The sequence below is a fragment of the Protomyctophum parallelum genome (genome assembly GCF_964188405.1).
Source record: "Protomyctophum parallelum genome assembly, chromosome: 9".
NCBI classification, from domain to species: Eukaryota; Metazoa; Chordata; class Actinopteri; order Myctophiformes; family Myctophidae; genus Protomyctophum; species Protomyctophum parallelum.
Window position 1 is genome coordinate 4747310 of NC_139706.1, and position 27696 is coordinate 4775005.

General features: G+C 40.6%; 2 protein-coding genes across 3 annotated transcripts; both read right to left on the reverse strand.

Annotated features, from left to right (window-relative positions):
• Positions 1 to 1744: 1744 nt before the first annotated feature.
• Positions 1745 to 15452, reverse strand: sirt2 (sirtuin 2 (silent mating type information regulation 2, homolog) 2). The gene is made up of 16 exons (XM_083774117.1): positions 15328 to 15452; positions 15125 to 15171; positions 14061 to 14112; positions 13108 to 13218; positions 12734 to 12775; positions 12449 to 12555; positions 11789 to 11845; positions 9990 to 10058; positions 9378 to 9507; positions 8242 to 8301; positions 5943 to 5998; positions 5592 to 5668; positions 5350 to 5401; positions 5180 to 5247; positions 3923 to 3989; positions 1745 to 2343 (listed from the first exon to the last, which is right to left on the reverse strand). The coding sequence occupies exons 1-16, from the start codon at positions 15341 to 15343 to the stop codon at positions 2203 to 2205; spliced, it is 1152 nt and encodes a 383-aa protein (XP_083630243.1). The 5' UTR covers positions 15344 to 15452; the 3' UTR covers positions 1745 to 2202.
• A 628-nt stretch (positions 15453 to 16080) lies between these two features.
• dmac2 (distal membrane arm assembly component 2) lies at positions 16081 to 23032 on the reverse strand. Of its 2 annotated transcripts, none has more exons than XM_083773089.1 (6): positions 22999 to 23032; positions 20769 to 21046; positions 19185 to 19265; positions 18776 to 18915; positions 17735 to 17897; positions 16081 to 17028 (listed from the first exon to the last, which is right to left on the reverse strand). In XM_083773089.1, exons 1-6 carry the CDS (start codon positions 23014 to 23016, stop codon positions 16830 to 16832), a joined length of 879 nt encoding a protein of 292 aa, XP_083629215.1. In that variant the 5' UTR covers positions 23017 to 23032; the 3' UTR covers positions 16081 to 16829. The 2 variants fall into 2 exon arrangements, with proteins under 2 accessions (XP_083629215.1, XP_083629214.1); XM_083773088.1 differs by having other exon boundaries at positions 22993 to 23031.
• Between the last annotated feature and the right edge of the window lie 4664 nt (positions 23033 to 27696).

A 27696-nucleotide genomic window follows, 5' to 3' on the forward strand; every position in this document is an offset into this window, starting at 1 on the left:
CTACTGTACATACCTCAAAATGAGGAATTAGAAGCAGGCCCAGATGAGAAACATCAACCTGGAGTCCAAATAATCGGTTAATGTAATGAATACATGCGCGTGCATGGCGTCTGTCAAACACAAAAGACTTTTGGCAGGAACCACAACTGGGAGTGGCACCTATTGGTCAACAATATCTCCATGACAACTACCCTCAGCGTAACTCTGCAGTTTGTGTCACGCCTGCTGTTGAAATGGTTTCCTGCCAACATCACAGTCATGTTAAGACGCCACCTAGAGAGAGCATCACTTCCCCAGGTATACAGGAAGTAGCTATGTGGACACAGGCTCTTTACAACTCTTTGCAGAACACTATTGGCCTTGGGTCACTTTCGCCTTGTGAAAATGATGAGCATCACATTGGGAAAGAGGATGTTAATTTGTAATTCAAGATAAGCACTTTGACAGCCCTTAACACAGGCCTCTCCTATATTTACTGACAACAAACCATTCAATCATAATAATAAAACTTGTTTTTATTTGAGCATGAGGACAACTGCCTAACATATCAGAGAACCAAAGTGTGCAAATATTTGGAACAATTACTAATCTGGAGATGCACGAATATGATGTCCAGTAATTGTCACGAGACTTAAGAAGTTAAGAACTCTTCCTGTAACTGGTCTAAAAACCCTTCTCTAAATTGACATCTCCCCTTCTAAACCAAGAAGATTTAAAAGTTTAAATCTTTAAGCGATCACACTTTATTACCTGGGTTGTTTATTTTCAAGGAAAGCAATGTTGGTCCTAATATTTTGTACACTTAGTGTATGTTCCAAAATAATCAAAACTAAGCATTATGTATAATGTATAAAGCATGACACATATTTAAGAAAGCTTTCATAGTGAAAGAATCACACATCATAGGGGTACAAAGTAAACATGAAAGAAAGGATTAAAGAGAAAAATGTACATTTGCATTCACAGTATACAGTACATACTTGAGCACGCAAATTATTTACTTTGTCAGTTCCGGTTAGGGATCAGCTCACCCAATTTGGGGATGCGTTCAGTTGGGCAAAACTTTAGTTAACAACTTTAATTAACAGCATACAAGTATTGCATTAAATTCAGAATAATGGTTTGCCAAGGGGCTGAAAAGATGCGTTGTGAGACAAAATACAATATTCCAGGTTGATTACAATGCAGAGGTTTTTGTGATGTTGAATGCAATCCAAGCATTGTGAGACGTGGTGTCATGACAGTATACCACTATCAACAAGATAAACAGCCCGAGATTGTTCCGTAGGTGAACTGGATCAATACCATTGCATACAACAGCAATGAAGTCTGTCCATAACCATAGAATAAAATATACTGCTTTAGGAACAGACAATGTGTAAGCACGGAGAGATGTTAATTTCAGGTCAAAACACAGGTAGAAGAATGGAAGTGGGATATTAGTAAAGTGCAATAACTGACATGAACAGTGCATAACAGAGGCCCTATAGGTAGGTTCAGGAGGATGACATGACTACGCTGTATGACAAATATACTACTGTATGACATACAGTATTTTATAGGTGACCTACTGCTTAATATTTGTGAAGGCTTGTAGGTTCCCCATAATTGCAAAAAATAAAGCATTTTTTTTAAGATTATTTTGGTCAGATTCTTTAACCCTAGAACACTAAACCTGGGTGATTTTCACCCAGACAATTATGTTTATGTGATTTTCATAACGTTGGAGTCTGAGGTGGGCGGGTCCTTGGGTAGCTTCATGATGCTCAGTGGCATCATAGAAGGTAGGTTTGTTTCCCTGCCCTGTTTTTGAGGGGCGCTAGCCCCTCCTATATACAGGTTTAATGTTTGTTTTTAGTTCAATGTTTGTTTTAAAAACGCCATTGACAATGAAGGGAAAATCTACGTCATCTTGTCCTGATATCCCATCCTGTCCCTTACTGATAGAGGGGGGGGGGGGGGGGGTTTCCATACTCCCTGCCTACTCCCACAATGGGATTTATCTTTTGTAATATATTTAGATGACAAATGTTTGTTATGGAATATATTACATCAGGTAAAATATACCCAGGTTTAGTGATGGTGTGACAAAAGTTGGGTTTAGTCTTCTAGGGTCAACACCCAACCCTCCTGAACAAACCCTTGGTTATGCACACATCTCTTTGAACTCCAAACCGGCTGATAATATTACGACGACATTGGTCACTCTTCCTTGTCAGTCTGTGGAGAGACCGATGCACGACCTGGCTTATCTGCGGCACCTTTGCTCTGCTCTGTCTTCTCCTGGCTATCCTGGCTGTCGATTCTGGCATGTTCCGTCTTCACCAGCTCTTCCAGCTCCGCCTGGGGGACAAGAGAGAGGGAGAGGGGAACGAGAAGGGAGGAGAATATGACAGGAGAAAGGGAGCCTTAAGAGTAGGCTACTGAAAGCATTAAGTGCCATGTTGCATATCAACTAGTCAAACAATTTTGTATAGGAGGCTGTGATCATCCGTTTTATAATTTCCATTCCCGGGGAGCGTCGATAGCTGCTTATGGCAGAATCTGATGCCTGACAGCGAGTCCTGGGTTCGATAGAGAGTATGTACATGCATGATTTTCCCATCAGGACACGCCCCCCTCATCTAGACTGAGTGGCAAAACATTGAGCAGCATGGAGTTTGGAAGTGCTCGTTGGAAATCACTCAACCGTCCTGCGTACCACCAGTTTCTAAATGTCTCATAATGCAGGAGGCAGCCAAATGTTGTGTTATTGAAAACAAGCACTTCCAAACTCTGACAACTCTGACAAAATAATCAAATGCAGGGCATTTCTTTTTTTCTTTTTTTTTTTTTTAAAGATATTTTTTTGCGGCTTACGCCTTTTATTGATTTTTGAAGGGACAGACAGTAGGCTGACAGGAAACGGGAGAGAGATGGGGGGATGACATGCAGTAAAGGCCGTGTCGGGTCCGGGAGTCGAACCCGCGGCACACTGCGACTGGATCACCAGTCCGGTGCCCAGACCGTTACGCTACGGCCTGGGCCAAATGCAGGGCATTTCTTGACAGATTAGTAGCTCATAACGTTTCCTTGGTGGATTTTCATGAAACAAAAACTTTGCAGATAGAAAGAGGATTTAACATTGTTTAACCCATTCTGACCTGGCACCCATTTTGGTGTCAGCATCATGTTATGCTTTAGCTATTTAAAAATCACACCAGTGTGAACCAAGTGGTGCAACTCCCATCTATTGGTTCTCTGTATCGTTCCAATTTGTATCATTCCAATTTCTTCTCTGTATCGTTTCAATTTCTTCTCTGTATCGTTTGCGTCCAGCAGGTGGCAGCCATGTCACATACTTCTCTCGTTCCATGCTCACACAGGGGTACACACACACACACAAACAGGCACACGGACATTGTAAGCTGGATGTAGAAGTGGTTGCACCACTTAAAAATAGCAGATCTACAAGCTCATATCGCGCTGACATTTTTAGAATCTGATCTCAGGTCAGAATGGGATTAATCAGACCAGTGTGTGTCCGGCAGAAACCTCGTATGAATCTGATCTCAGGTCAGAATGGGTTAATGCAATCAGACAGGACTTTTCTGTTTGGATGAATGGGCTGTCAAGGCCAGAAAGTAGTTTTTTGACACTCAGTGGGCGTTCCTGCATAACTTCCAGGTACGATGATGTCACGCGAATATCCTCTATTCCCAGGGTGGACCTTAGCTGCGTGTCACTAGAGGCAGAAAAATGCCCCAAAACCATACAAAGAATTTCCATTTCACCTAATCAGCAAGCTAGATATTGTAGTACTCTAGTCTGATTCACTGTAGTAGGACTTATTTACATGACTGCAAAGGCCAAACGGAAGTGGAGCCAGGAGCGGGAACATACAGGGTAATCTGGGTTATTGTCTCAGCATATTTTATGTTACCTTCCATCCCAGCAGGTCAGCCAGAGCCAAACAGCCATCATCACATGTACTGATGTGGGCCACATCTCTGCAAAGAAAAACACACGGACAGAGATATAACTATACAATCTTTTAATATCTTTTCGCAAAACGGAAATGGTGGACATTTTATTTAGAAGTTTCAAACCGTTTCAGCTTGAAACAATCTGAGTGCAATGGCTTCTTCAGTCATTTTATTTTTAAGTTTCAGTCTGAAATGGAAGCCTGTACGTTTCTGAACCAATTGGCTATTGGATGTTCGTAGCTCCTCTAAACACGGGTGTAGTGGCTAATCAACACCATGAACAATAAAACTTAAAAGCCACTAAAAGCACCGGGCAGCGAATCTTACGCAGCTGGTAGGGAATAAGACCATTGTCCAGTCAGGCAGCAACATTTGATGGTGTTTTTATTTTGCTTCTCCAGACAGACATAGTACAGTCAAAAGTGCTCTCCCTAACTTGCTGGTAAAAAACCATGGACCTTCCCGGTGCTCACTGCTCACTACCTGTGTGCTCACTTTAAATAGATTCAGCTGTGCCCCCAGAACTGACCATCACCTTCAAAACAAAAGCATTAGCTGCAACAGAAATAATGGCTGTAAACAAACTAATTAAGCAAAACAAACTAAATAATACATGCGTTAAATTATATAGAAAAAATACTGAATTAGCACAAATACTTAATAGCTCCCACAACGGGTGTAGTCTGTTTGTTTACAAGTGAGAGACAGATGGCCGTCTCAGCATGTTTACTACTATGTGGCATATTTCTAACCTATAATGTTTTCAGATATACATTTTAGCGTGCCAATTTAAGTTTAAAATGAGTAATACGCTGTCTGGAATGTCATCTTGAATTCTGTAATCAAAATCAGCTGTGTATAGACGAACGCGCAGCAATGGGAATCAAACAGGTGAATGAAATCAAGTTTCATTTAAATTCATCTTGCCTCGTTACATCAATCCCGCAGCACGTTTTCGTTCAAAGGAGTAATTAAAATTGGATTTTTTATGGACCTTTGATACACAAAAATGGAAATGTTCCCATTGTTTTGGCATTTATTGTAGGTATGCAATCGAGAAACGGCACAATCGAGATAGTGCGAGAAACGGCACAATCGAGATAGTGCGAGAAACGACACAATCGAGAAAACGAGCCCATATGATGACCATGGATATGCTCTAAAAGTGTCTTTAAAACCACTGCTCTAAAGATAGACCAGGTTGTGTAGCTCACCTGTAAGCCTTGTCTGAATCAAAGTCCATCCCTCCTCCGAAGCCTATCAACCCAAACAGGGGATCAGCCTGCACAGGAAACACAAAACAATCAATGCAGGAGTTACATATGAGAGGAGGAACAGAGAGGAAAGGAGAGAACATCAAGACAAAAAAATAAGGGAAACTCACCTGTCCTGCCTTCTCCATGTTAATGAGCAGCCTGGGACAGTTTTTAGAAACCCTGAAGTGAGAAAGAGAAAAGGGGAAGGGAAAGAGAGAGTGACGGAATAAGAACGATGGAATATAGTTTGAGGGGTAGAAAGTCCAAGGGCAAAAGATAGAGACGGGGGAGAAGAGTGTTTCAACATTTCATGAGCACATAAATAGGATGTTGAGGGAGACATGAGTGAAATCTAATTAATGTATGGTACCTGCCAACAAGACCGGCAAATGGTTGCACCTGCAGGGATGTACCCATGACGATGAGGAGGTCACAACGAGGAAAGTCCTGAGAGAGACAGATTAACCCATTTAGGCCTGATTTCAAAATAATAAAAGAAAACCTCCAGTTTTCTGAAATAAATATTTTCACGATTTTTCAAAAATAGCAGACCTACAAGCTCGTAGCGTGCCACTCGGTGGCGCGCTATGAGCTTGTAGATCTGCTATTTTTCAATAGTTAAATTATAACAATGTTTAAAACACCAAAATGGGTTAAGGTCACTGATGCTGCTGACAATGAATAATACCAATATATGAGATCATAAACACCAAGTTCTCACCATCTTCATTGATGTGAAGAAACGGACAGGCAGGCTTTCTCCAAAGAAGACAATATCTGGATGGTAGAGAAATACATATTCATCTGGTTGCCAGCCATGTTTGTAAAGAAATGTGTGAGTAACTGTCAAATGATCCTAAATTCACACCTTGGAGTGGATGAACATTTAAAACCAAGTGAATCCTGAATAAAATTTCTTTCAAGCTTAATGCTAGGTACCCTTTTCCCATTTTCAACCTGCATATAATTGGTCCTCCTCACTAACGCTCATTATAAGATGGCACCATTTCTCTAATCGCTGTCTCGGAGGTGGGTTGTGCACAGTTCAGAAATGTTTTTCCAATGACAGTGGTCATTTCAAACAATATTACTTGACCTCTATTTCAGTGCGACAAGTTTCCACTTTCCAGGAAGATAAAAGCTATAGTATATAGCTAGCTATAGCTATTTTCAATAGCTTGAAATCCCCCTCACCTATGATGTTGCTTTTGTGTGCAAGGAACTTTTTTCTGGCCTACAACCGACAGACTACAACTTGTTCAAAATGCGGCAGCCAGTTTGAACTAAAACTAAGATGAGAGAACATTACAAGAATACGGAATGTTACGTTTATAAAGCTCTCAATGGTTTAGCACCTTTTCCTACCTCTATGACTACCTGCCTAAATACAGTATGTTCCAAACCGGCCCCTCGGATCCTCCACTGCGGACCTGCTCAAAGTGCCCACAATGGCATATAAAAAACACGGTGAAGCAGCTTTCTGCTTCTACGGGCCGACGGCCTGGAATAAACTCCCATTGCACCGTAGACAGCTTTAAAACAGAGGTCTGAATATTGAGAGGTCGGAATAATGGGTGGACAGTGACACCATTTTCTTCACTCTTGCTTCTAGTTGATCACCTAGTGGTCTGGGGAGGTAGTTAAACCCGGCCGAAGGAAATGACGAGATTTCTAGTTTCATAGATACGACTCGCGAGGCATAGAGAATTTTACTTTGACTTCTATGGGGTCCGTGTGCAAAACTCCTGGTGCTGGGGGTGACGGAGGCGTTGCATAGCAACCGGGATATTACTACAGGTTGGTTTGCAGCGTAGCCGTTTCATTGATATAAAGCGATTAAATACGGGATATCCCGTATTCGACAGTTAAAGAATGAAATCTCTGTGTTGTTATGCATCATTGCATGTCCTCACTATTTTACCTGATTTGCTATTATTTTAATGTGTTTTTATTTATTTTATAATTTTAATGCTATTTTATGTTTTTGCTTTTCTTGTTCCTTTGTTGCTCTGTAAAGCACTTCGAGCTACCTTTATGTCATGAATGGTGCTATATAAATAAAGTTTATGATTATTATTATTATTGAAGGAAGGTTTCTGAACTGTCTCACAGTCAACCTGAGACTCAGAGCGAGTCGACAGAAATTGTGCCATCTTGTAATGACCATGAGTGAGGACTAATTACATGAAGATAATAGTTAAACAATGTGCTCTAAAAGTGCTCCTTTAAAATGCCACCAAAGTTAAATGAATCAAATGAGACTGAATTGGCAAAGAAAAGTAACAAACAAAACAAAATAAAACAAGAAATGATTACATAGTAATATCTGTGAAAGACGCGATGTCTCCGTTTTGTGTGTCCCCCCCCCTCCCCTCCCCTCCCCATATTAGTATTATTATTTTAGTAACGTGTATGTTTCTGTGTCACAAACTCGTGGCCGTTGTTTGCGTTAGTTTCTGACGTTCTGTGCGTGGTTCAATGACTGTTTTGTTGTCGCTTTCCTGCTGTCCAGCTCATAACATTAGCAGCTGTTGCTTCGAGGCTGTCGCTGCGGTTGTACAGCTTGCTCGCTGCGGTGCAGAGTGTGGAATTAAATCAGCCCTTTCGCGGTGCGTGTGGCATAGCTTAGGAGGCAGGCAATCATACTACACTCCCATTGGCTTAGCCAGCGTGTGTGGCAGCCAATCAGGCTAGGCCATCAGTATGACTAGGGTGACGATCTGTCGTCTACATTTCATGAGCTTTCATTAGTCAGGTTTCATCTGACAAAAAACATCTAAAAACTTGACAAAAAGACTGATAGAGCCCAGGCCGTAGCGTAACGGTCTGGGCACCGGACTGGTGATCCAGTCGCGGTGTGCCGCGGGTTCGACTCCCGGACCCGACACGGCCTTTACCGCATGTCATCCCCCCATCTCTCTCCCGTTTCCTGTCAGCCTACTTTCTATCCCTTGAAAAATCAATAAAGGCGTAAGCCGCAAAAAAAAAAAAAAAAAAAAAAAAGACTGATAGAAACTGACCTGGCTTGACCAGACTCTTGCACTTATCACATGTGGGGATTTCATCAGAGAAGATCTTCACTGCAGGACAGAGGAATGACGTTGACTTGACAATCACACTCACACAACAACTGTACAGAAAAAGGGACCCTCACAGCTTATCCACATAAGCGGCGCTGTAGCAGTTAAAACCAATTGACTTAATCGATTCAATTTTAAAAATGTGTTAAATACTTATTTTATTTATTTTAACTGTACACAGGCTATAACTTAAACTATGTGTGTTGACTACATGTTGTCTGTATGTATACACTATGTTAGTTGTATTGTCTTGACTTGGACACAAGACAAATTTCCCTTGTGACTCCGACACTAAAGTCTATCTAATCTTCAATGAACAACGCTATTCCCGAATACAGTTCAGTTCATATAACAGAAATAGCCAACATTAATATGTGACTACCGGGATATACAGGGAAATATTTGACTGGGAGGACAGCATAGAAGAGGAAAATACAGGAGAATTGTGAACATTAAAACGTTAACATTATGCACACTTGATTTAAAGGAGAATTCCATACTAAAAGGCTTTCTTACCTTTCTTTGTAGTTGTTACGTCCCCATCAAAGAGGTCCAGGTGTCATTTTGTGCAAAAGCTCCTTATTGGCTATTTCCCCTACCATAAGCCCTCAATGAATTGCATTGAATTGAATGGGATGTATGGGGTGTTGTGCTAATTCGCTTATTTCCATCGAAATAAGTAGTAAAGTGTGCCACTTGGGTTATTATTTACATTATGAAGAGAGGATATATACAAAAAATATATAATTTTGAGCGATGGAAATAAGCGAATTAGCACAACACCCCATACATCCCATTCAATTCAATGCAATTCATTTAGGGATTATGGTAGGGGAAATAGCCAATAAGGAGCTTTTGCACAAAATAACACCTGGACCTCTTTGATGGGGACGTAACAACTACAAAGAAAGGTAAGAAAGCCTTCTAGTATGGAATTCTCCTTTAAGCATTAACAGCCTAAATCCAAACCGATTGTGACTACACACCTATTGTTCACGAAGTTAAACGATGCACGCAGGATAAATCGGTCCCCCCCACACACACACACACACACACACACACCCACACCCACACACCTTTCATCCAGTCCAGGTCGTACTGCTTGCGGCATATGAAGCTGACACAGTGGGACGTGAAGAACGTGCCATGGGCCTCAATCAGGTCATCTCCCTCCAGCCCAGCCACACGCTCAAGAGTGTCAATATTCTGGAAAATAACAGATTAAAAAATGTTTTCTGTAGTTGTAATGTATTCTATTATTGTAAAATAACTATTCTAAAAAGGTTTGTATGAGTGTGTGTGTGTGTGTGTGTGTGTGTGTGTGTGTGTGTGTGTGTGTGTGTGTGTGTACACGAGAGAGAGAGAGACAGAGTGAGAGAGACAGAGTAGAGAGAGACAGAGTGAGAGACAGAGTAGAGAGAGAGAGTGAGAGTGAGAGTGAGAGTGAGACAGAGACAGAGACAGAGTAGAGAGAGAGAGAGAGAGACAGAGTAGAGAGAGAGAGAGAGACAGAGTAGAGAGAGAGAGAGAGAGAGAGAGACAGAGTGAGAGAGAGAGAGAGAGAGAGAGACAGTGTGAGAGACAGAGAGAGAGAGAGAGAGTGAGAGACAGAGTGAGAGACAGAGTGAGAGAGAGAGAGAGAGAGAGAGAGAGAGAGAGAGAGAGAGAGAGAGAGGTGTGTGTCTAACCTGGGAGTAACAGCGCTTCAGGAGCCCCTTGTCCTTCAACAGCTTCATGAAGTAATGACACACTGTGGGCTGAATAACACACAGAATACAGAACCCTTTATACAGCTACACTATGACAGAAACAGTACCACACAGAACCCTTTATCCAGCTACACTATGACAGAAACAGTACCACACAGAACCCTTTATCCAGCTACACTATGACAGAAACAGTACCACACAGAACCCTTTATACAGCTACACTATGACAGAAACAGTACCACACAGAACCCTTTATACAGCTACACTATGACAGAAACAGGACCACACAGAACCCTTTATCCAGCTACACTATGACAGAAACAGTACCACACAGAACCCTGTATACAGCTACACTATGACAGAAACAGGACCACACAGAACCCTTTATACAGCTACACTATGACAGAAACAGGACCACACAGAACCCTGTATACAGCTACACTATGACAGAAACAGTACCACACAGAACCCTGTATACAGCTACACTATGACAGAAACAGGACCACACAGAACCCTTTATACAGCTACACTATGACAGAAACAGGACCACACAGAACCCTTTATACAGCTACACTATGACAGAAACAGGACCACACAGAACCCTGTATACAGCTACACTATGACAGAAACAGTACCACACAGAACCCTGTATACAGCTACACTATGACAGAAACAGTACCACACAGAACCCTTTATACAGCTACACTATGACAGAAACAGGACCACACAGAACCCTTTATACAGCTACACTATGACAGAAACAGGACCACACAGAACCCTTTATACAGCTACACTATGACAGAAACAGGACCACACAGAACCCTTTATCCAGCTACACTATGACAGAAACAGTACCACACAGAACCCTGTATACAGCTACACTATGACAGAAACAGGACCACACAGAACCCTTTATACAGCTACACTATGACAGAAACAGTACCACACAGAACCCTTTATACAGCTACACTATGACAGAAACAGTACCACACAGAAGCCTTTATACAGCTACACTATGACAGAAACAGTACCACACAGAAGCCTTTATACAGCTACACTATGACAGAAACAGGACCACACAGAACCCTTTATACAGCTACACTATGACAGAAACAGTACCACACAGAACCCTAGCCACAAGCAACCATCTGCATCAACAAGCTCCATTGACAGCCCATTCATGAAAGTCCTCTCAGACCGTATTAAAACGACATTAAACTCACCAATCCGAGTTTTTTGTTGAGGATAACCCAAGCTTTCCATACAGCTGCAATATTGGTGATGAGTTTATTGTTGTTTAGGAACTTAAAAGCAAAATGCAAACTAAAAAGGTTCATGGAGGCCTGGGCCGTGGCTCAGTGGTCCAGGCACCTTGGCTCTCCCCATTTCCTGTCAGCCTACTGTCTGTCCCTCCATAAAAAATATAAAATAAAGGCGAAAGCCACGAAAAGAACATTTAAAAAAGGTTCATGGATTTACAAATGATATGGACGTGGAGACATGAGAAGTTAAAATACTAATTACTACATGCTTACACACTATGACGTAATGGTAGACTCAGTAACTAACTGATTAGCAACAGACAGTTACCATACAGGACCCCACATACAGTACAGCTACTAACACTATGACACTGTACATTTTGCAATGATACCCACTGCTTGATGGATAAAAGATAATTCATATTTTCTCCACTGCTGTGTAATTCTTTCATATTTATAGTGACTATCTACTAGTATGGATTAGTGGCCTAACAGACAATGGTAATTGCGTTGTACCTTAAACTGTCCTGGGTACAGTTCCTTGGCCAGGGCGAAGAATGGCTCAGGGTGTTTCTGAACGACACAAGGAGGTGGAAGAAACAATAGATATGTGCTTTAATGTGACAACACAACAGTGACAAACATTTATTTCTGGAAAATGGCCACTGAGCTCAATAACAGACCTCTGTCTAATCAAAGGCTCAGAGCACCTGCTGCGCTGATTCATTTTATGCTATATTCAACTTTATGCTGCATCCCACTGCCATGGAAGCCATGCAAACAAACGCACAATGTCATTTACAGCTTAACATTGCTCTCAAGAATACATTGCTCTCGAGAATGTTTTTTTTATTTTCGGAATCGAGAAATAGACAATGCAGTAACCGAAATAAAATGTATCAACATTTGCTGTTGTTTTCAGAGGCGACCGCGTTGTGTGTATGGACGGCCACACCTGGCATAATTAATGGAATACTTACTTTTGGGTCAATTTGTTAATGCATTAATTAACTGTCCGTGTAATAAGTGGCATAATTAACGGTGAGCCAGTTATTGTTTCGAAATAAACCCCTTCAGAGCGATTAAATCCCTCGGCTTTGGCTCGTTAATTATCCCTTTGCTGAGCCATTTCTTTACAGTGTACTGATATATTACAGTATGTAGTGTTCAACACACCTTGAAGTAGTCTATCTGGAAGATGGCTTCTGGGTAGGGCAGGTTGTATTTTGCCAGATTGGCATAGAGGCCTGTTTCTGGTGAGCGGAAATCAGGGATCCCAGCCGCTGAGGAGGTGGTGATGGGGGTACAGTTAAAACAAATAAAAACTTTTTTACTAAAACTGCAACAGTTAATCAAACAAATCAGATAAAGAATCGACTGAATAATTGCTAAGAAGATGATCGATAGTTTGCAGCACATGATTACTTTGAACATAGCCAATGCTAATGTAGAACTACTCACATGTAGATATTCCTGCGCCGACCATGCAGATGATGTTTTTACCTAAATGGGGAGGAGCATCAAAGCAGACAGTTAATTATTTTAAAAAGTGTAAAATAATAAAATATTATCACATGAAAGAATGGTGTTTTCTTAACCCATTAAAACCGGGAAAGCATCCGTGTCATTTTCGATTTTAGCTTTGGCTGTTCAAAAACAGCAGATATACAAGCTAGCGAGCTTTTTTATTTTTTTTATTTTTTATCTTGAAAGTGTGAGAACTACTGATTTGATTTAGAAGGCATTTTGTAGAATCGGACTCTGGTCTTAAAGTTTAAGATAATAAAGTATTTAGGGGGGATTGGGTTGTACATAGAGGTTGGAGAGAGACTCACATTTGCCACTCTGTATGTGCCGAGCGACCCCTTCCAGAGTGAGCTCATCCAGAATCTTCTCTTCTGAGCCCGATCCCAGGGTTCTGGAGAACAGGTTGCGCAGGAAGTCCACTGAAAAAAGCATGCAGAATGAGAACAAGCAATCAATGATTGGCAAGGGTGATAATGATATACTGCAGCCGCTGCACATCTGAACAAAACGCTAAAATGTGAGACTACTGATGAAATGTGGATCTACTGTACTATTAAAGTTAACAACTTTAACCCTGGCGTCCCTATTTTGGACATATCATTATAGCCAAGAATTAAATGTTGTAATAGCCTAGTACCTACAAGCTCACAAAGCATCTCATCTCACAAAGCATTGTGAGCCTGTAGATCAGCTATTTTAGAAAATTGATTCCAACCATTGCTTCCCAAACCATTCCAAAGGTCATTGCAACTTGTAGTGATAGTTACTTAATGTCTATTAACTGATTGTAACTATTCAAATAGGATCACCATCTGTTGCACCATATCACCATCAAAGGAGTGACTATGAACTGTTGTTTTTGTTTTTAAATAGGAATCTGTGTTGCTCCCTGTCAGCAGATGCCAGGTCTATTGACCGAAATAACGTTATCCTTATTGTGTATTAGATGGTGTATGGGTCATTTTATTGTATTCCATTTCCGACGTCTGATCCCTGCCTACGTAGTACACACCCTGAGCTGATCAGGTGTGCATAAGACCTTGCTTTTTCATTTTATTTAGTTCCAAATAAAGAAGTTTCTGCATTTCTTCTAGGCATCCCCCAAAGCAGTAAACCGGCTAGCAAAAAGACTGAAAATGTCAAAGATGTTTGCACAATTTAGAAAATAGGGCATAAGTGGTTAATGCACCAATCGTAGGAAAATATATTAATGTTACAGTATATAAAATTTAATATTTGACGTGGGTTTTTTTCCACCCACTTTCTGTTTCTCCAGATGCCTCTTCCTCGTCACTGCTTTCGTCAGACAGATTCTACAAAGAAAACAAACACAAGCAACATCACACATTCAACTATAATGGATCCATGGTTTCTGCAGCTGTAGGTCATTGTCATCATCATATGATCTTGTCGTTTGCTGAATTGTGTACTGAGAGCGCAACTTCTTTAGACACCCTTTGACCTTGCAGGGCCTCACTACAAGGCAGTATAGTCTCCTAAAGGCCTCGACAGAGTCCGTTTTTGCCTTACACAAAAGTAAGTTGTAACCATGACGGCCGGGGGAGGCACACGGATACTATACCCTGCCCATGCATGAAGGGTGATGAATTCCCGTTCTGCTCTTTGGCTTTATAGAAGTGTATATTTGCACGTCTCTAAATGTTTTGATGAATTGAACAAGGTGGACTCTTGTAAACAAGTGTAATGCTTTATTGGGTCGTCCACTTATAGTTAACAGTCTTTGTATTGAGTTGTGCTTGAATTGTACTGTAATTCTGCAAACTGTTAATAAATATTTCATTCAATCAATCAAAAAGCTTGTCCGACTGAGAACACAGATTAATGAGGCTGGGCTAAATATCATAATATTTTAAATACCGCTACTTTGGATTTGTGGGATTGACAGACTGAAAACATGACTACTGAGTTGACAAAAAAACACCCACCATATCTCTGCTGGGCGAAGTACAACAATGTGCAAACACAGCAGCAATTTACCTTTTAAACACGTTTGAAAGACAGCTATTTGTGCACAACTTTGCATTTATACATTGGTTGAGCCCATCTACCATAGCCAAAACAGCACGAATGATTTGCAATGCAATTATGCAACTACTTGAAAAATTCAACTCCTGCAACTGCAATCATTATCCCCAATGGCAGTTACAAGGAGTTGCATAGCCCCAATGCTATACGTTCACTTAATTCTGTAGCTGAGCGTAGGGACTGAGGGAACGTATTGGGGCTATAGGAGACGGAGTTGGATTAAGGTGCGGCTTAATTGGGCTTTACAGGAAATAACTTTTGTTTAAAACTCTTAACTACCTCTGGTTCAGGGGTAAGAGCCTCCTCTTCTTCTCTTTTTGGGGTCTCTGCGAACAGAACATTAAATAGATTGAATTTCACTCCCTCCCACTCCTCAATAACTCTGCAAAGCAATTCATCCACCAACCTAATGTTTTGATTGGTTTGCTAAACTAGTAACTACTTATATTATGTTGTTAAAAACAGACTTGTAACCTTCATACCTGATGCTTCAGACATCTATCCGTCTACTCAAAAAATATTAAGATGAAAATATTCACTGTGTCAAATAGCACGGTGTCGCAGACGTTTACAACTCAGCTGACGCGATCAGATTGTTGTTGTCCGTCGCCTATAGTGTCCGACTCCGTCTGTGTTGTTGGGAGCAGTGCAGTTCCTCCCTGCCTTCCAGCCAAGTCTACTTAGCTGTCCTGAGCCGGTTGCTCCGGTTGCACCGCATGCCAATGGCATTGGAAATGCAACTGCAAATGCCACGTATTGTAATGTTGTTTGTTATTAGGAAATGGACTAAGAACGGGGGCGGAGCAAAACCGAGTTGCTGTTTTTTTTACACAGAAAATACAGACACATAATTCTGACCACAATGTAACCAACTAAAAACTATAGCCTATTTTGTGCCATTCAATTGTCCTCAAGTGATACACGTATGCCAAATTTAAAACAATGCACAGATTAAAAAAATTACATCAAAAACAGCTGTCAGGAAGATGACAAAATGAATTACAACATACAAAATAGCTGTGGGTCCCTCATTCAACATCCAATCTCTGGCTGGCACCGCCACCTACAGTAGCCTACTAGCCTAGCCTGGATTATAGGCTTTACTACTGTCTAATAAGCTTGATTTAAAATCTCATGGTTGGTTTCCCCATGTCTGCTATTGCTATGTACAATATTTCAGACTTCCATGCAATAGTCATATATTTTTTGAAACAGCAGAATACTTTACAATACAATATTTATTTGTTAAGTTACATGACCAACATATTTACAAATGAGGACTCATTGTAGCTAAAGAGTACAATATAGATAGTGCCAAAACATTGTACTGTCCCATAGCCAGAAAGTAATATCTCAAGAACACAGTATTTATTTGTGATACTGTACATACATGTCCAAGTAAGGAAAATAGTTTTTCCTAAAACAATATTACACTGAGCTTTACTTTTTACCTTACCACACTACAAATGTCCAATGGAAGCTTTACAATGTTGCAACAATGCTAATGGAAACAAATGGTAACTTGGTACGTGTGATATGATGTTACCCACATATCTTTTGGCTCAAGGACAGTCAGTCTCTCTGATTCAAAGCTCTGGCAAGCCTCAAGTTCCTCAACAGAAGGAGCAGCTTGAGGTTAAGATTATCCTCCTTTGATTTAGTGTCACAGACGCACAATACAGCAGCCAGGAAGCAAAAGCAAATGTTATACTTTGACATACAGAAGTTTCACGCACCAAACATAGCCAACATGACTTGGAAGATATTGTAGGTCAGCGATGTTACCACAAAGCATACATTGGGCATATGACTCACGGTCCAATCTTTGCTACAAGCCTCCCCCTTCTGCAACCACTCAACTTGACTCCTCATCCCTTTCCTCCATTTAAAAGCCCTATCCTCTGTCCATGTCGCCTCTCTCTCCCAGGCTGGGGTCGTACCCCAGTGGACGTGATGTGGCACCAGCAGTTTCTCTCCTTAAACCTCATCCGCTGCCCTCTACTAGTCTCCCTCTATCCGACCTCTGCCCCTCCTCCACCATCGTTCCACCCTCTGGCCTCAGGCTGAGGTCGTACCCTGTAGCAGTGATCAGACAGTGGGGCAACATCTCCTCCAGCAAGATGATGACCAGGCCTGGACTGCTGAGCCCGGGGAGGGACGATATGTCCAGACGTCGCAGCCGTCTGGAACATATAGAAGAGCAACAGTGGTGATGGTGCTTATAGTACACAAGTGAAAACACACATACACACAAATAATCAACTTAAACTTATTATTTGTGATTATTGTCACATCACAGTTGAGTTTACATGTGTAAAAATATTTTTTTTTGTTACTTGTTAGTTAAGAAAAGGAGAGCAAGAGGGAAAATATCTACATGTCATAATATACAAATCAAATCAAATCAAACAGCGTAGACCAGTCCAGCAGGTACAGTACAGTACACAAGTACACAAACACACACACGTGAATACCTACGAACTATGTAATACAGAATCAACACCACACACTCTCTATTTCCTCTTCAATTTGCCCATCTGTTTCCGTCACTGAACTTCTGTTCCAATGAAGCATTCATCCATTCATTTATTCATTCCAGACTCAATGCATTCTTCCTTTCTGTCATTCACCCGAATCACCTATGAACCCGTTGCTCCATATATTAATTCCCCCAGCTATTCTGTAACGTGATTGCTTTGGTTCCATATATTGATCCAGTCATGACTCTAATGAACTTAACTCAGTTTGTCATACGCTGCAGTATTTTTCAATCATTTTATGCGTCCCTCCATCTAACGTTGGGGAAACTATTACAGTAGGCAAACGATGATTTGCTGATTAGCCTGTGTGTGTGTGTGTGTGTGTGTGTGTGGGGGGGGGGTTAATTACTTGAGATGGCTCAGAGCCGAGAGCCCACGGACGGTGATGTGTGGACAATGAGAGATGTCCAGTTCCTCCAGGCTGTCCTGGAACTCATGCAGCCTGGTCAGCGTCCAGTCGTCCACTTCTGGACACCCCCGCAGCGACAGAGTACGCAAAGATGTCTGACCCACTGAGGGAAGATGAGACGCTAAGGTTAGTTCTCCATGTCCAACACAAGATGCACTGACACACTGAACAACATATAGTTTAACCACCGATCATCCTTGGGCATGTCATCATAGGTGACCATTAAGTAGTGGGACATTCAGTGAAAATAACTGATTTACAGTTATTTTCACAATGCATCACAAACTCACAACAACCTGACGGGTTTTGAGCATGTAGATTGTCTATTTTCAGCAAGTTGATTTGACGTAGAGGAAAAAAGTAAAGGAAAACCTAGGCATAGACCTTTGCTGGTCCCCGGGCAACAAAGTACATAGGGTTTGAAGTGGTTAATCCATGTATAGAAGAAAGAGAAAGACAGAGACTGAGCAGATATATAACCACAGAGATTGGTTGTAACTCTACTCTGTTCACACAATAAGGACATGTTTGATTGTCCTTATTGTAGTAGGCCTATGCACTTAACTGCACATACACTCATACATTACACATGTTTTTCAAATTATTAATTTGACACTTGTTTTGATGATGTAAGACCTAAGTATGTATGTTTGTATGTAAGATGTAAGTTTTTCCCATGCCAACAAAGCCACTTTGAATTGTCAAAGAAAATACATTGTTGATAAGAGACAATGGGGAAGGGGGGGAGCTAGAGAGATACAGAGAAAGAGTATTTGAGTCCAGTACCCAGGTTGTCAATCCCTCTGTAGTTAAAAAGAGAGATACAGAGAAATAGTATTTGAGTCCAGTACCCAGGTTGTCCATCCCTCTGTAGTTAAAAAGAGAGATACAGAGAAAGAGTATTTGAGTCCAGTACCCAGGTTGTCCATCCCTCTGTAGTTAAAAAGAGAGATACAGAGAAATAGTATTTGAGTCCAGTACCCAGGTTGTCCATCCCTCTGTAGTTAATAAGCGTGTTGCTCATGTCGACTTCCTCTATGAGTGTTTCTCTGTGATTTAGGAAGTCCCAGTTGAGTCTGCCCCATCTGCCTGGACGGAACCACTCAGACTGGCCGACGTGCCTGAGGACACAATGGAGTGTAACACAGCAGTATGTACTGTACAGTAAACGGCAAAAATATCAAATAACAGATCATTTTCACCTCTACATGTCCTAGAGACCTGGGCTGGGAATTTATTAGGGGTGCAATCAAACTAATCAGTTCTAAAAATCTACGTATGGAATTTTGCATGTGAATCGTAGACAGAAAATAAATAAACATGGTGCTACGTAAAGAGGGTAATCATCAGTTGTGCTGTATCATACAACGAGGCTATAACAGACACTCACCTGAATCCTCCCTTCATACACAGGATGTAGTAGGCTGTCGCTATGTTTTCCCCATAAAGACTCTGAGTGTAACCATAGTAACTAAATGGAAAGGAACAATACGTACATCAGATCGGTTGAGGCAGTGGTAATACAGCTATATCAAATACCCGACTACAGATCATACATAATATGAACATCACACACATTTATTCTAGACTCGGTTATCCATTACTTTTACCCTCTAACACCGATTTGGGATTACTGGAGAAAATTATGAACTCCATTTTCTCCATGTTGTCATTGTTTATTAGTATTGTGAAAATTGTCTAAATACCTCATTATAGACTATTAATAATCTAATGTCAACTCAATACAGAATACAGGCATATCAGTCCTGTAACAGGCCCCCGGACTTCATTATTATTCCCCGGGCAAAAATTAAGAAATCATACTATCATCATCATCATCATACTATAATCATACTATAATTCTAACAATGTCTGAGTGTCTGTCTGTGTGTGTGTCTGTCAGAAACACCGCCGTAACTCCTTACTGCCTGCACCAATCACTCCCACACAGGCATTGACCATATGAATATGGAGGGCGTAACGAAGCCCTTTTTTCGATTTGACACATTAATTATTAATTAATTTATTAGTCAATTACAAACCCACCCGGGCGCAGTACCCCCACGGCCACAAGGGGGGGGGCAAATATCTCACAACGGGTAAGGGCTAGTAATAATAAAACAGCAAATCTACGAGCTCACAACACACCAATATGTGAGGCACTGTGAGCTTGTAGAAGGCTATTTTCAAGAAAATCTAATGTCGTGACTGACTGTCCTGAGGAAATTTGATAATTATCAAAGATCTTTTTGTGAACGTTTGGACCTCACTTTGTCCTTCGCAACAACTCATCAACCTTTAAGGTGTGCATCAGCCTTCTTTCAAGAAGATCTGACGTGAAAATAATTTGAATGTTTTGATTTGACATCATTCTTGTATGGGGGTCCCTGGCACAAAATATTTTCAGATGGGGGGGGGGGTCTGCCGCCAAATACATTTTGGGGTCCTTGACATGAAAATGTTTGAGAACCACTGCTCTAAAGTCTAAAGCAGTGGTCCTTGATGTGGTTCCAGGTGGTCCCGAGCTAAATGATGGAGTTGGTAAGTTGGTAACCAAATGGACCCTTCTAGATCTTCATCTCTTGAGCGTTAAATTAAACCAAATGAACACGTACGGGTCCATTTGGTTTCATTTTACACTCGCAAGAGTTAAATTATTGTTAAACATCTGCATTGCTTAATTTACAAGAAGTCTACACAATTAGAGAATGTAGAAGAATTATTATTTTGATGAATATTTGTCTATCTTTTGTTATCTCTCCTTAGTCTCCTATGGTACCAACGTCAATACACCATGGAATTGTGGACAAAATCTTATCCAATAACAAAATATTCTAAATTTTGGGGTTGAGAGTTTAAATCTCATCAAATGGTGGTCCGTGACTCAAATGCTGAACAAATAATGGGCCTTGATATGAAAAGGGTTGAAAACCAGTCAACTGGTCTAAAAGCATCCGTGTCTAGGTGGCCTTACGCATTCTTCCTCCTCAGTGAACCGTGCTTCCACAGAGAGGACCAGTTGAGGAGCATGTCAATGTCGTAGAAGCGCTGAGAGAAGAACAGAAGCACGCTGGAGCGCAGTGTGGCTGGAGCCACTGGGCTGGAGCGCAGTGTGGCTGGAGCCACTGGGCTGGAGCGCAGTGTGGCTGGAGCCACCGGGCTGGAGCGCAGTGTAGCTGGAGCCACTGGGCTGGAAGTGGAAGTGCACCATCGCCTGGCCACCAGGAGGACAGATGCCTGCCTGCAGCATCGCTGCAGTCAGTGGCCATGGATGGAGAACAGAGCGAGAGAGAATGAAGAGATTGATTATTGGAAAACGTGTATTCACAGTTTGTAGAATAGGTACAGTTCAAACGAAAGTACAGGTCAATACAAAAACTGCTTCGAGACTATACAACCAGAAAATGCACCAAGACTTGTTTTACATCAGGGTCCGAACATCAGGATCAGAACATTTCTATGACATATGATGCAAGAGGGGTGGTGATAAGTAAGAAGGTAATGAACAGCGGAAAGCATCTGTGTCATTAGCCCTAGAATATATCTGTTGTTACATACAGTTGTTACAGTATTTCACATACCAGAGCCATAGAATTCTTCCATAGACTTGCGGTTTCAGTGGCAGAACGGCGGCATAATGCACTCCGTGTGCTCAATAAATAATTCCAAAGATTTGGGAGTCAGATATGGTCCTCAACTTTCATATCCATGTGAAAGTTCTAACTTCTGTCATAAAATGTTTGTTCAGTCAAATATCTCCACATTTTCACGAGCTGCACCCGGACAGCTTTCTCTCCGGTCAAAGGGGAATGGCTAACAGCTGCGGACTTCATTTATCAAAACTGCCTCTGATCACCACAAACGTCATCATGAATTGACTAGGGAAGCACAAAAGTTTGGGGCAAACAATTGGCAGGTAGTGTGATTAATTACCCAGCACCTATCGCAACGCACCTGCCAATTGTGTGCCCCAAACCTTTGTGCTTCCCTGGTCAATTCGTGATGATGTTTGTGGTGATAAGAGGAAGTTTTGGTCAATTCAGTCCAGCTGTCATTCCGGACCCCTTTGCCCGGAGTGAAAGGTGTCCGTGCGAATGCGGTGGAAAAGTGTAGATATTTGACTAAATACATGTTTTGTGCCAGAACTTTCACATGGATATGAAAGTATGTAGACTGTATGTAACAACAGAGACATTCTAGGGCTACTGTGTCATTAAAGATTTTTGCAGTTTTTTTTTTAAATAAATACCAGATAGGCCTATACAAGCTCACAGAGAGCTTAATTCATCTGCTATTTTTGAACATTTTAGAAGAATCATGAAATTGTGAAAACTACTGATTTAGAAGGCATAGAATCAGCCTCAGGTCGCAATGGCTTAAAGGGGTCTTCAGAATGTACAATGTATACAATACATATTGTACTATGACATTGTACCTAATCAGAGACCGATGCACATGCACTCTTTCCACTCTGTCACAAGACAGTTCACGTTGGTTCAACCAACTTGGTTGTTCATGAGAAAAGACAAACTCTTTAGTAATAGGCTACAACACATTATTCATTATTCATAATCATACCATTCAATGTAAAATAAAATAAACCTTTATACGTTATAATGATAACAGTGAACAGACATGTGAATCCCTTGACTCCTTCAAAACCGCTCTCAAAGGGCACCTACGGATGGCTGCAATTCGAAACTGGCCTCTGTAGAATCTGAATCCCCCCCACCCCACCCCCCTTTCCCATGTATCCTTTCCCTTTTTGCTTCCTATATGATGAATTCCTGTTCTGTTCTTTAACTACATAGAAGTGTCTATTTGTATGTCTCTTAATGTTTTGATGAATTGAACAATGTGGACCCTGTTGTAAACAAGTGTAATGCTTAATTGGGTCGTCCACTCACAGTTAACAGTCTTTGTATTGAGTTTGTGCTTAAAATGTACTGTAAATTCTACAAACTGTTAATAAATATTTCAATCAATCAATCAATCACTATAGGTCGGAGAGTTATTTAGCTTTACCTCATAAACAGTGGGATCCGATGTATCGTGTATGTGGATGGCGTCATGGCGAGTTCAGAGTATTTACTACCGTTTTATTATAACTTATAAGCCATATTGTCAAATTGTTAAAATAACTGAACATTAACGTTATAGTACTTTATTGTCTTGTCTCTAGTTAATAAGAAGGGTACACTTACCGTCAAGGGGAGCGCCATGACACCTGGCACATTGACGGCGAGACGCAAAGGACACACGTTGTGCTTTCGCGTTAGACTTGCGGTTGTTCACAGCTTCCACCATTGGGGGGCGCTCAAACCTTATAGCATGGATCTGACACATCTGACATCATCGGGTGGGTGACATCATCGTGAGCCAAGCAGAGGAAAATGGAAATTACAGGTAGCCTAAACAATTCTCAGAGCCATGCGTTGCTTCTTCTAAGTTCTCGCTGCTAATATTTTGAGCAGGCCTGCTTGGACAATCAGAAATAAGCACTCAATTACTAAAATAATGACCACAAGGTTAAGAATGTAATTGAGATCCTATTAGTCCATGAGCCAGACCCCCCTAATTTGCGTGTTAATTACGAAATGGGTGGGCAAATTCTTGTTTGAACTTGTTTTGACTAGCTGCACATTTCTACTTCACATTTTTGTATGATAACAATCGCAGACTAGCAGCTTATAGTGGTAGTTATCATGCATTGAATACATGCTCCCCTTGTCCCCTTGACCCTATATTGTCACATGCAAATTGTGACAACAAATTATGATCAACTTTTGAACCTTACTTTGTGCAGAGACCAATGAAACCACTTTTCTGCATAATTAAAATATGGGGAATGGATTGGAATGGTTATTTCACTTCCACAAAACTTCCATATATGCTTAAATGGGCTTTTACTTTGCACAGTGCACACACATCTAAGAAATTTAAAATAAGGTAGCCTACGCAAATATCCCCATTTTGGAAGCTTGTTTGATTGATTGATTGATTGATTGATTGATACATTTATTAACAGTTTGTAGAATTACAGTACATTTCAAGCACAAACTCAATACAAAGACAAAGATGTGTGCTAAGAACCAACATGTTCTTAATGGCTATAGAAAACTGCTCACCATTATAAGCTTTAATATGAGAGGTAACATGTTTTTGTAAGTTTTGTTGTTTTGAGATAGCCTACAATCAGAAACACTATGATAGTGTGATAACACGAGCCAGGGCCATAGCTATATAATCAAATGGGTGGGCAAAGCTGGTGTGATTTTTTTTTACTTGTTGTGCATCTCTACTTCACAGTTTGGCATGATAACCATTGCAGACACATAGCTTAGTGGTCGTTATCATGCATTTAATAAGTGGACCCCTATATTATCACACACGTTCTTACAAAAATATATGATCAACGTTTGAGCCATTATTTTATAGAGACCTTTCTGCATATTTCAAGTATGGGTAATTGATTGGAATAGTTACTTTACTTATTCAATACTTCCATATATGCTTAAATGGCTTTTTAATGCAAAAGTCTGCAGCATGGAATAATTTGAAAATAAGTCTTTCCTTAATTTGAAAGTATGTGCTGAATGAGGACATCAACACATTACGCCACCAGCTTTTCTGTGCCTAATGTGGGGCACTTGAGTCGAGCCAGCTGACACCATGTGAGGACTGTCTTTTCATGCATGCCATGCGTGCCAACTACCAGGCTGGCATTTGGAGAGGGAGTCTTCAACAACACCTGCAAGTCCCAAGCCCAGTTCAGCATGGCTGGGCCAGAAATGATGATGGTTGGCTCCCTGTCGAATGGATGCAGGGATCTCCAGCTCCTGATGTAGTGTTGCAGCTGCTGCAGTCGCAAATGCAAGCTCCCAGGATGCACGTGCTTGACATGACTTGAAATGCACATCAATGTGCAAATTACAAACATGCATATATATAACCAACCAGAAGAAGAGGACCTGATTATCACTGACTGACTCGGAAATAAAGGACTGAATTTGCTATGCATTACCCTTGTTGTGTCCCAGAAAAACTAAAGGAGGTTATTTGAACATTCCATGGTATTACGGACTTGTATACTGATCTGAGTTATTTTAAACGTTTTAAAACTTTTATACGTAGTATCGTTATTTATTTATTTACTGTTTTACTCATGTGTATTGTGGAGCATCACCCAACCCAAGTTTTTCACAATGCTGTACCTGTACGTCTGTGTGACAATAAACACCTTGAACCTTGAACCTTGACTAGGACTGGTGCTCATGCACACCAGGAAATAGTCATTGGTGGGGACGGGGTAGTGATTGTGGAGGAATACAAGTAATTGGGTACAACGATTGATTCCAAGCTGACATGGAATTCCAACACTCATTCCATCTATAAGAAAGGTCAGTAGAGGCTGCATTCTATGTGCAGACTGCAGTTTTTTTAGTGAAATCACTGAATATACCTTTAAATATACAATTTCAGAAAACTTGTAATACAATAAATCATTGTTTTCATGTAATTAATCAACTAGGGAAGTTTCATGGTGATCACTAGTTCTTATTTATTTTCATCCTATTCACCCATCAATGTATATAGGTGAAAATAACAAAATGTGTGATAAATATGAAAAAGCTGCTCCTGTGGAAGTGTCATATATAAATTTACTTATATTGACCTTATAAACAATTTAATATAGGTCTGGTTTCCCCACTCATTTCGTAATGAAAGCTAGGCTACAGACTATATACTTTTGATAGCTAATTGTTCTTGGTTTAACTTTTCTGGAGGAATTTAGGAAAGACCACTCTTTACATAATGTGATTACTGTACATACTGCTACGTGTACTCATTTCTCACGTGTGATCATTTCAACACTTTTCAACCTATATCTTCTACGTTTCTGCCTAAAGAACCTCTGGAATGAACTCCCCAACCATCTCAGAGTTGCACCCTCTCTCCTCTCACTCAAAACCCACCTCTTCAGGATAGCTTTCCCCAGCTGAGGTCTGCTTAGGATGTCCCCCCCGGCCCCCTCCCCTCGTTTATCCTTTTATCCTTTTAACCTTTGCTTTGTTTGTTTTCCTATTAAAGTCTGTTCCTAGTGTTCTTATGTAAAGCGCTTTGGGTATTTCAGAAAAGCGCTATATAAATTTGAGCTATTATTATTATTATATACCGTAATTGGTCCTCACTAATGATCATGATAAAATAGCACAAATCTTTTCTACTCAGTCTGTGTCTCATATGAGGTGCTGTGGGCAGTTCAGAAACACGTTTTATTGTTATTATTATTTTATTTTTTATTATTATAATCGCGAGAACAATGGCTTCCATTATCAATGCAACTTTTCAGGAATAGAAAGCCTGCAGTTTCTATTAGTTTGGATTAGTCCTCATCAATGATGTCACTGGTGGGACAGGTTTCTGAACTGCCCACAGCCCTCCTATGTAATGACTCAGACTGAGTAGGAGAAAATGCTATTTTATCATGATAAAATGAATGAGGATCAACTATATAATGTAGGTTGAAACCTGAGAGTCGAGTGTCTGCTATTAAGTTCCTAAAAGAGGAGGAAGAAGAAAATGATATATTCAATATGCTGAGGTTGATTTGATCTATGTATGACACTGCCACAACTACCCCAGGCAGCAAGAAAAATAACATACATTTTTAGGTTGATGAGATTGTGCATCCCTTGCGATACTTAATAGGAATCTGTCAAGGAGAGACGGGGCCCATTGGGTGCATACGGCATCTCCAGGCGAATCTCTCTTGTTAGTTCAATTTCCTTCCAGGCCTTCTTGGGGAGTACAGAACAAACAGTTTAAGACATACCTGCTATCTGACAATGGAAAACCAACAATATCCCCCCGATATGAGTCCCCCATTACCAGCAGCTCTCACACTGCATGTAGCCTGCCCTATCCCCCAAGGTCCCAGCACAGTGGTGGAAAGTAACTAAGTACATTTACTCAACTAAATATGCACTACAATTTTGAGATGTTTTTACTTTACTTGGAGTAGTTGCATGTTTTGATACTTTATACGTATTTTCCTTTGGCACTGCAATGCCAATATGTTTGTACTATAGTACTACTTTTACTCAAGTAGGGGAGACACAATTTAAATGTCTCAATAGAAGAGCAGGGAGACACAGTTATATTGTATTAGCATAGGCTCTACCATACAGATTGTTACCAAATTACATCTCTAATATCTATCATGAAAAAAATCACACCCGTGTGGTGGGCTCTTATCATTGTATATCATTGTATCATTGTATATCATCATCGCCGACTTCTTACTGACAGTTTAGAGTTGAAAGCCTCCCCCTTAGAAAGCCTCCCCCTTAGATAGCATTTCTGTAGACTTAGATAGCATTTGATAGACTTATAGCATGTTATGTAGACAGCACTATAATTGCAGTGTATATAGTCATAGCACGCCATAGTACATATGTATAGCATAGTAGTATAGTTTATATGTATAGTCTATTAGTCTCATAATATAGATATTCCACTGTTACTTTCTTAGCTTACGCATGTTTCATGATAAATGCTTTTTTGTGATGTATTCCCATGCTTTTTGTTCCTGCTTAATGTAAGTCGCTCTGGATTAAGAGCGTCTGCTAAATACCTAAATTGAAAATTGTAAATTGTAAATTGTATGTACACAACTTATCAATGATTGTGTTATGCAATGTTTACACTATGATGTAAAATTGTCCATTCATTGTCAATGGGAATGTAATGTTTGTGTAGGACAAACGTACACTAAAAGCTGGGGGCCTCGAAAAAAGTTACATAGTGCTGCTTTAATTTTCTTCACACCTGTTCCTGGCTGCATGGGAACAATTACCAAATCACTGAATTGCACTTTTCTATACTGTGTGCGTCATGTG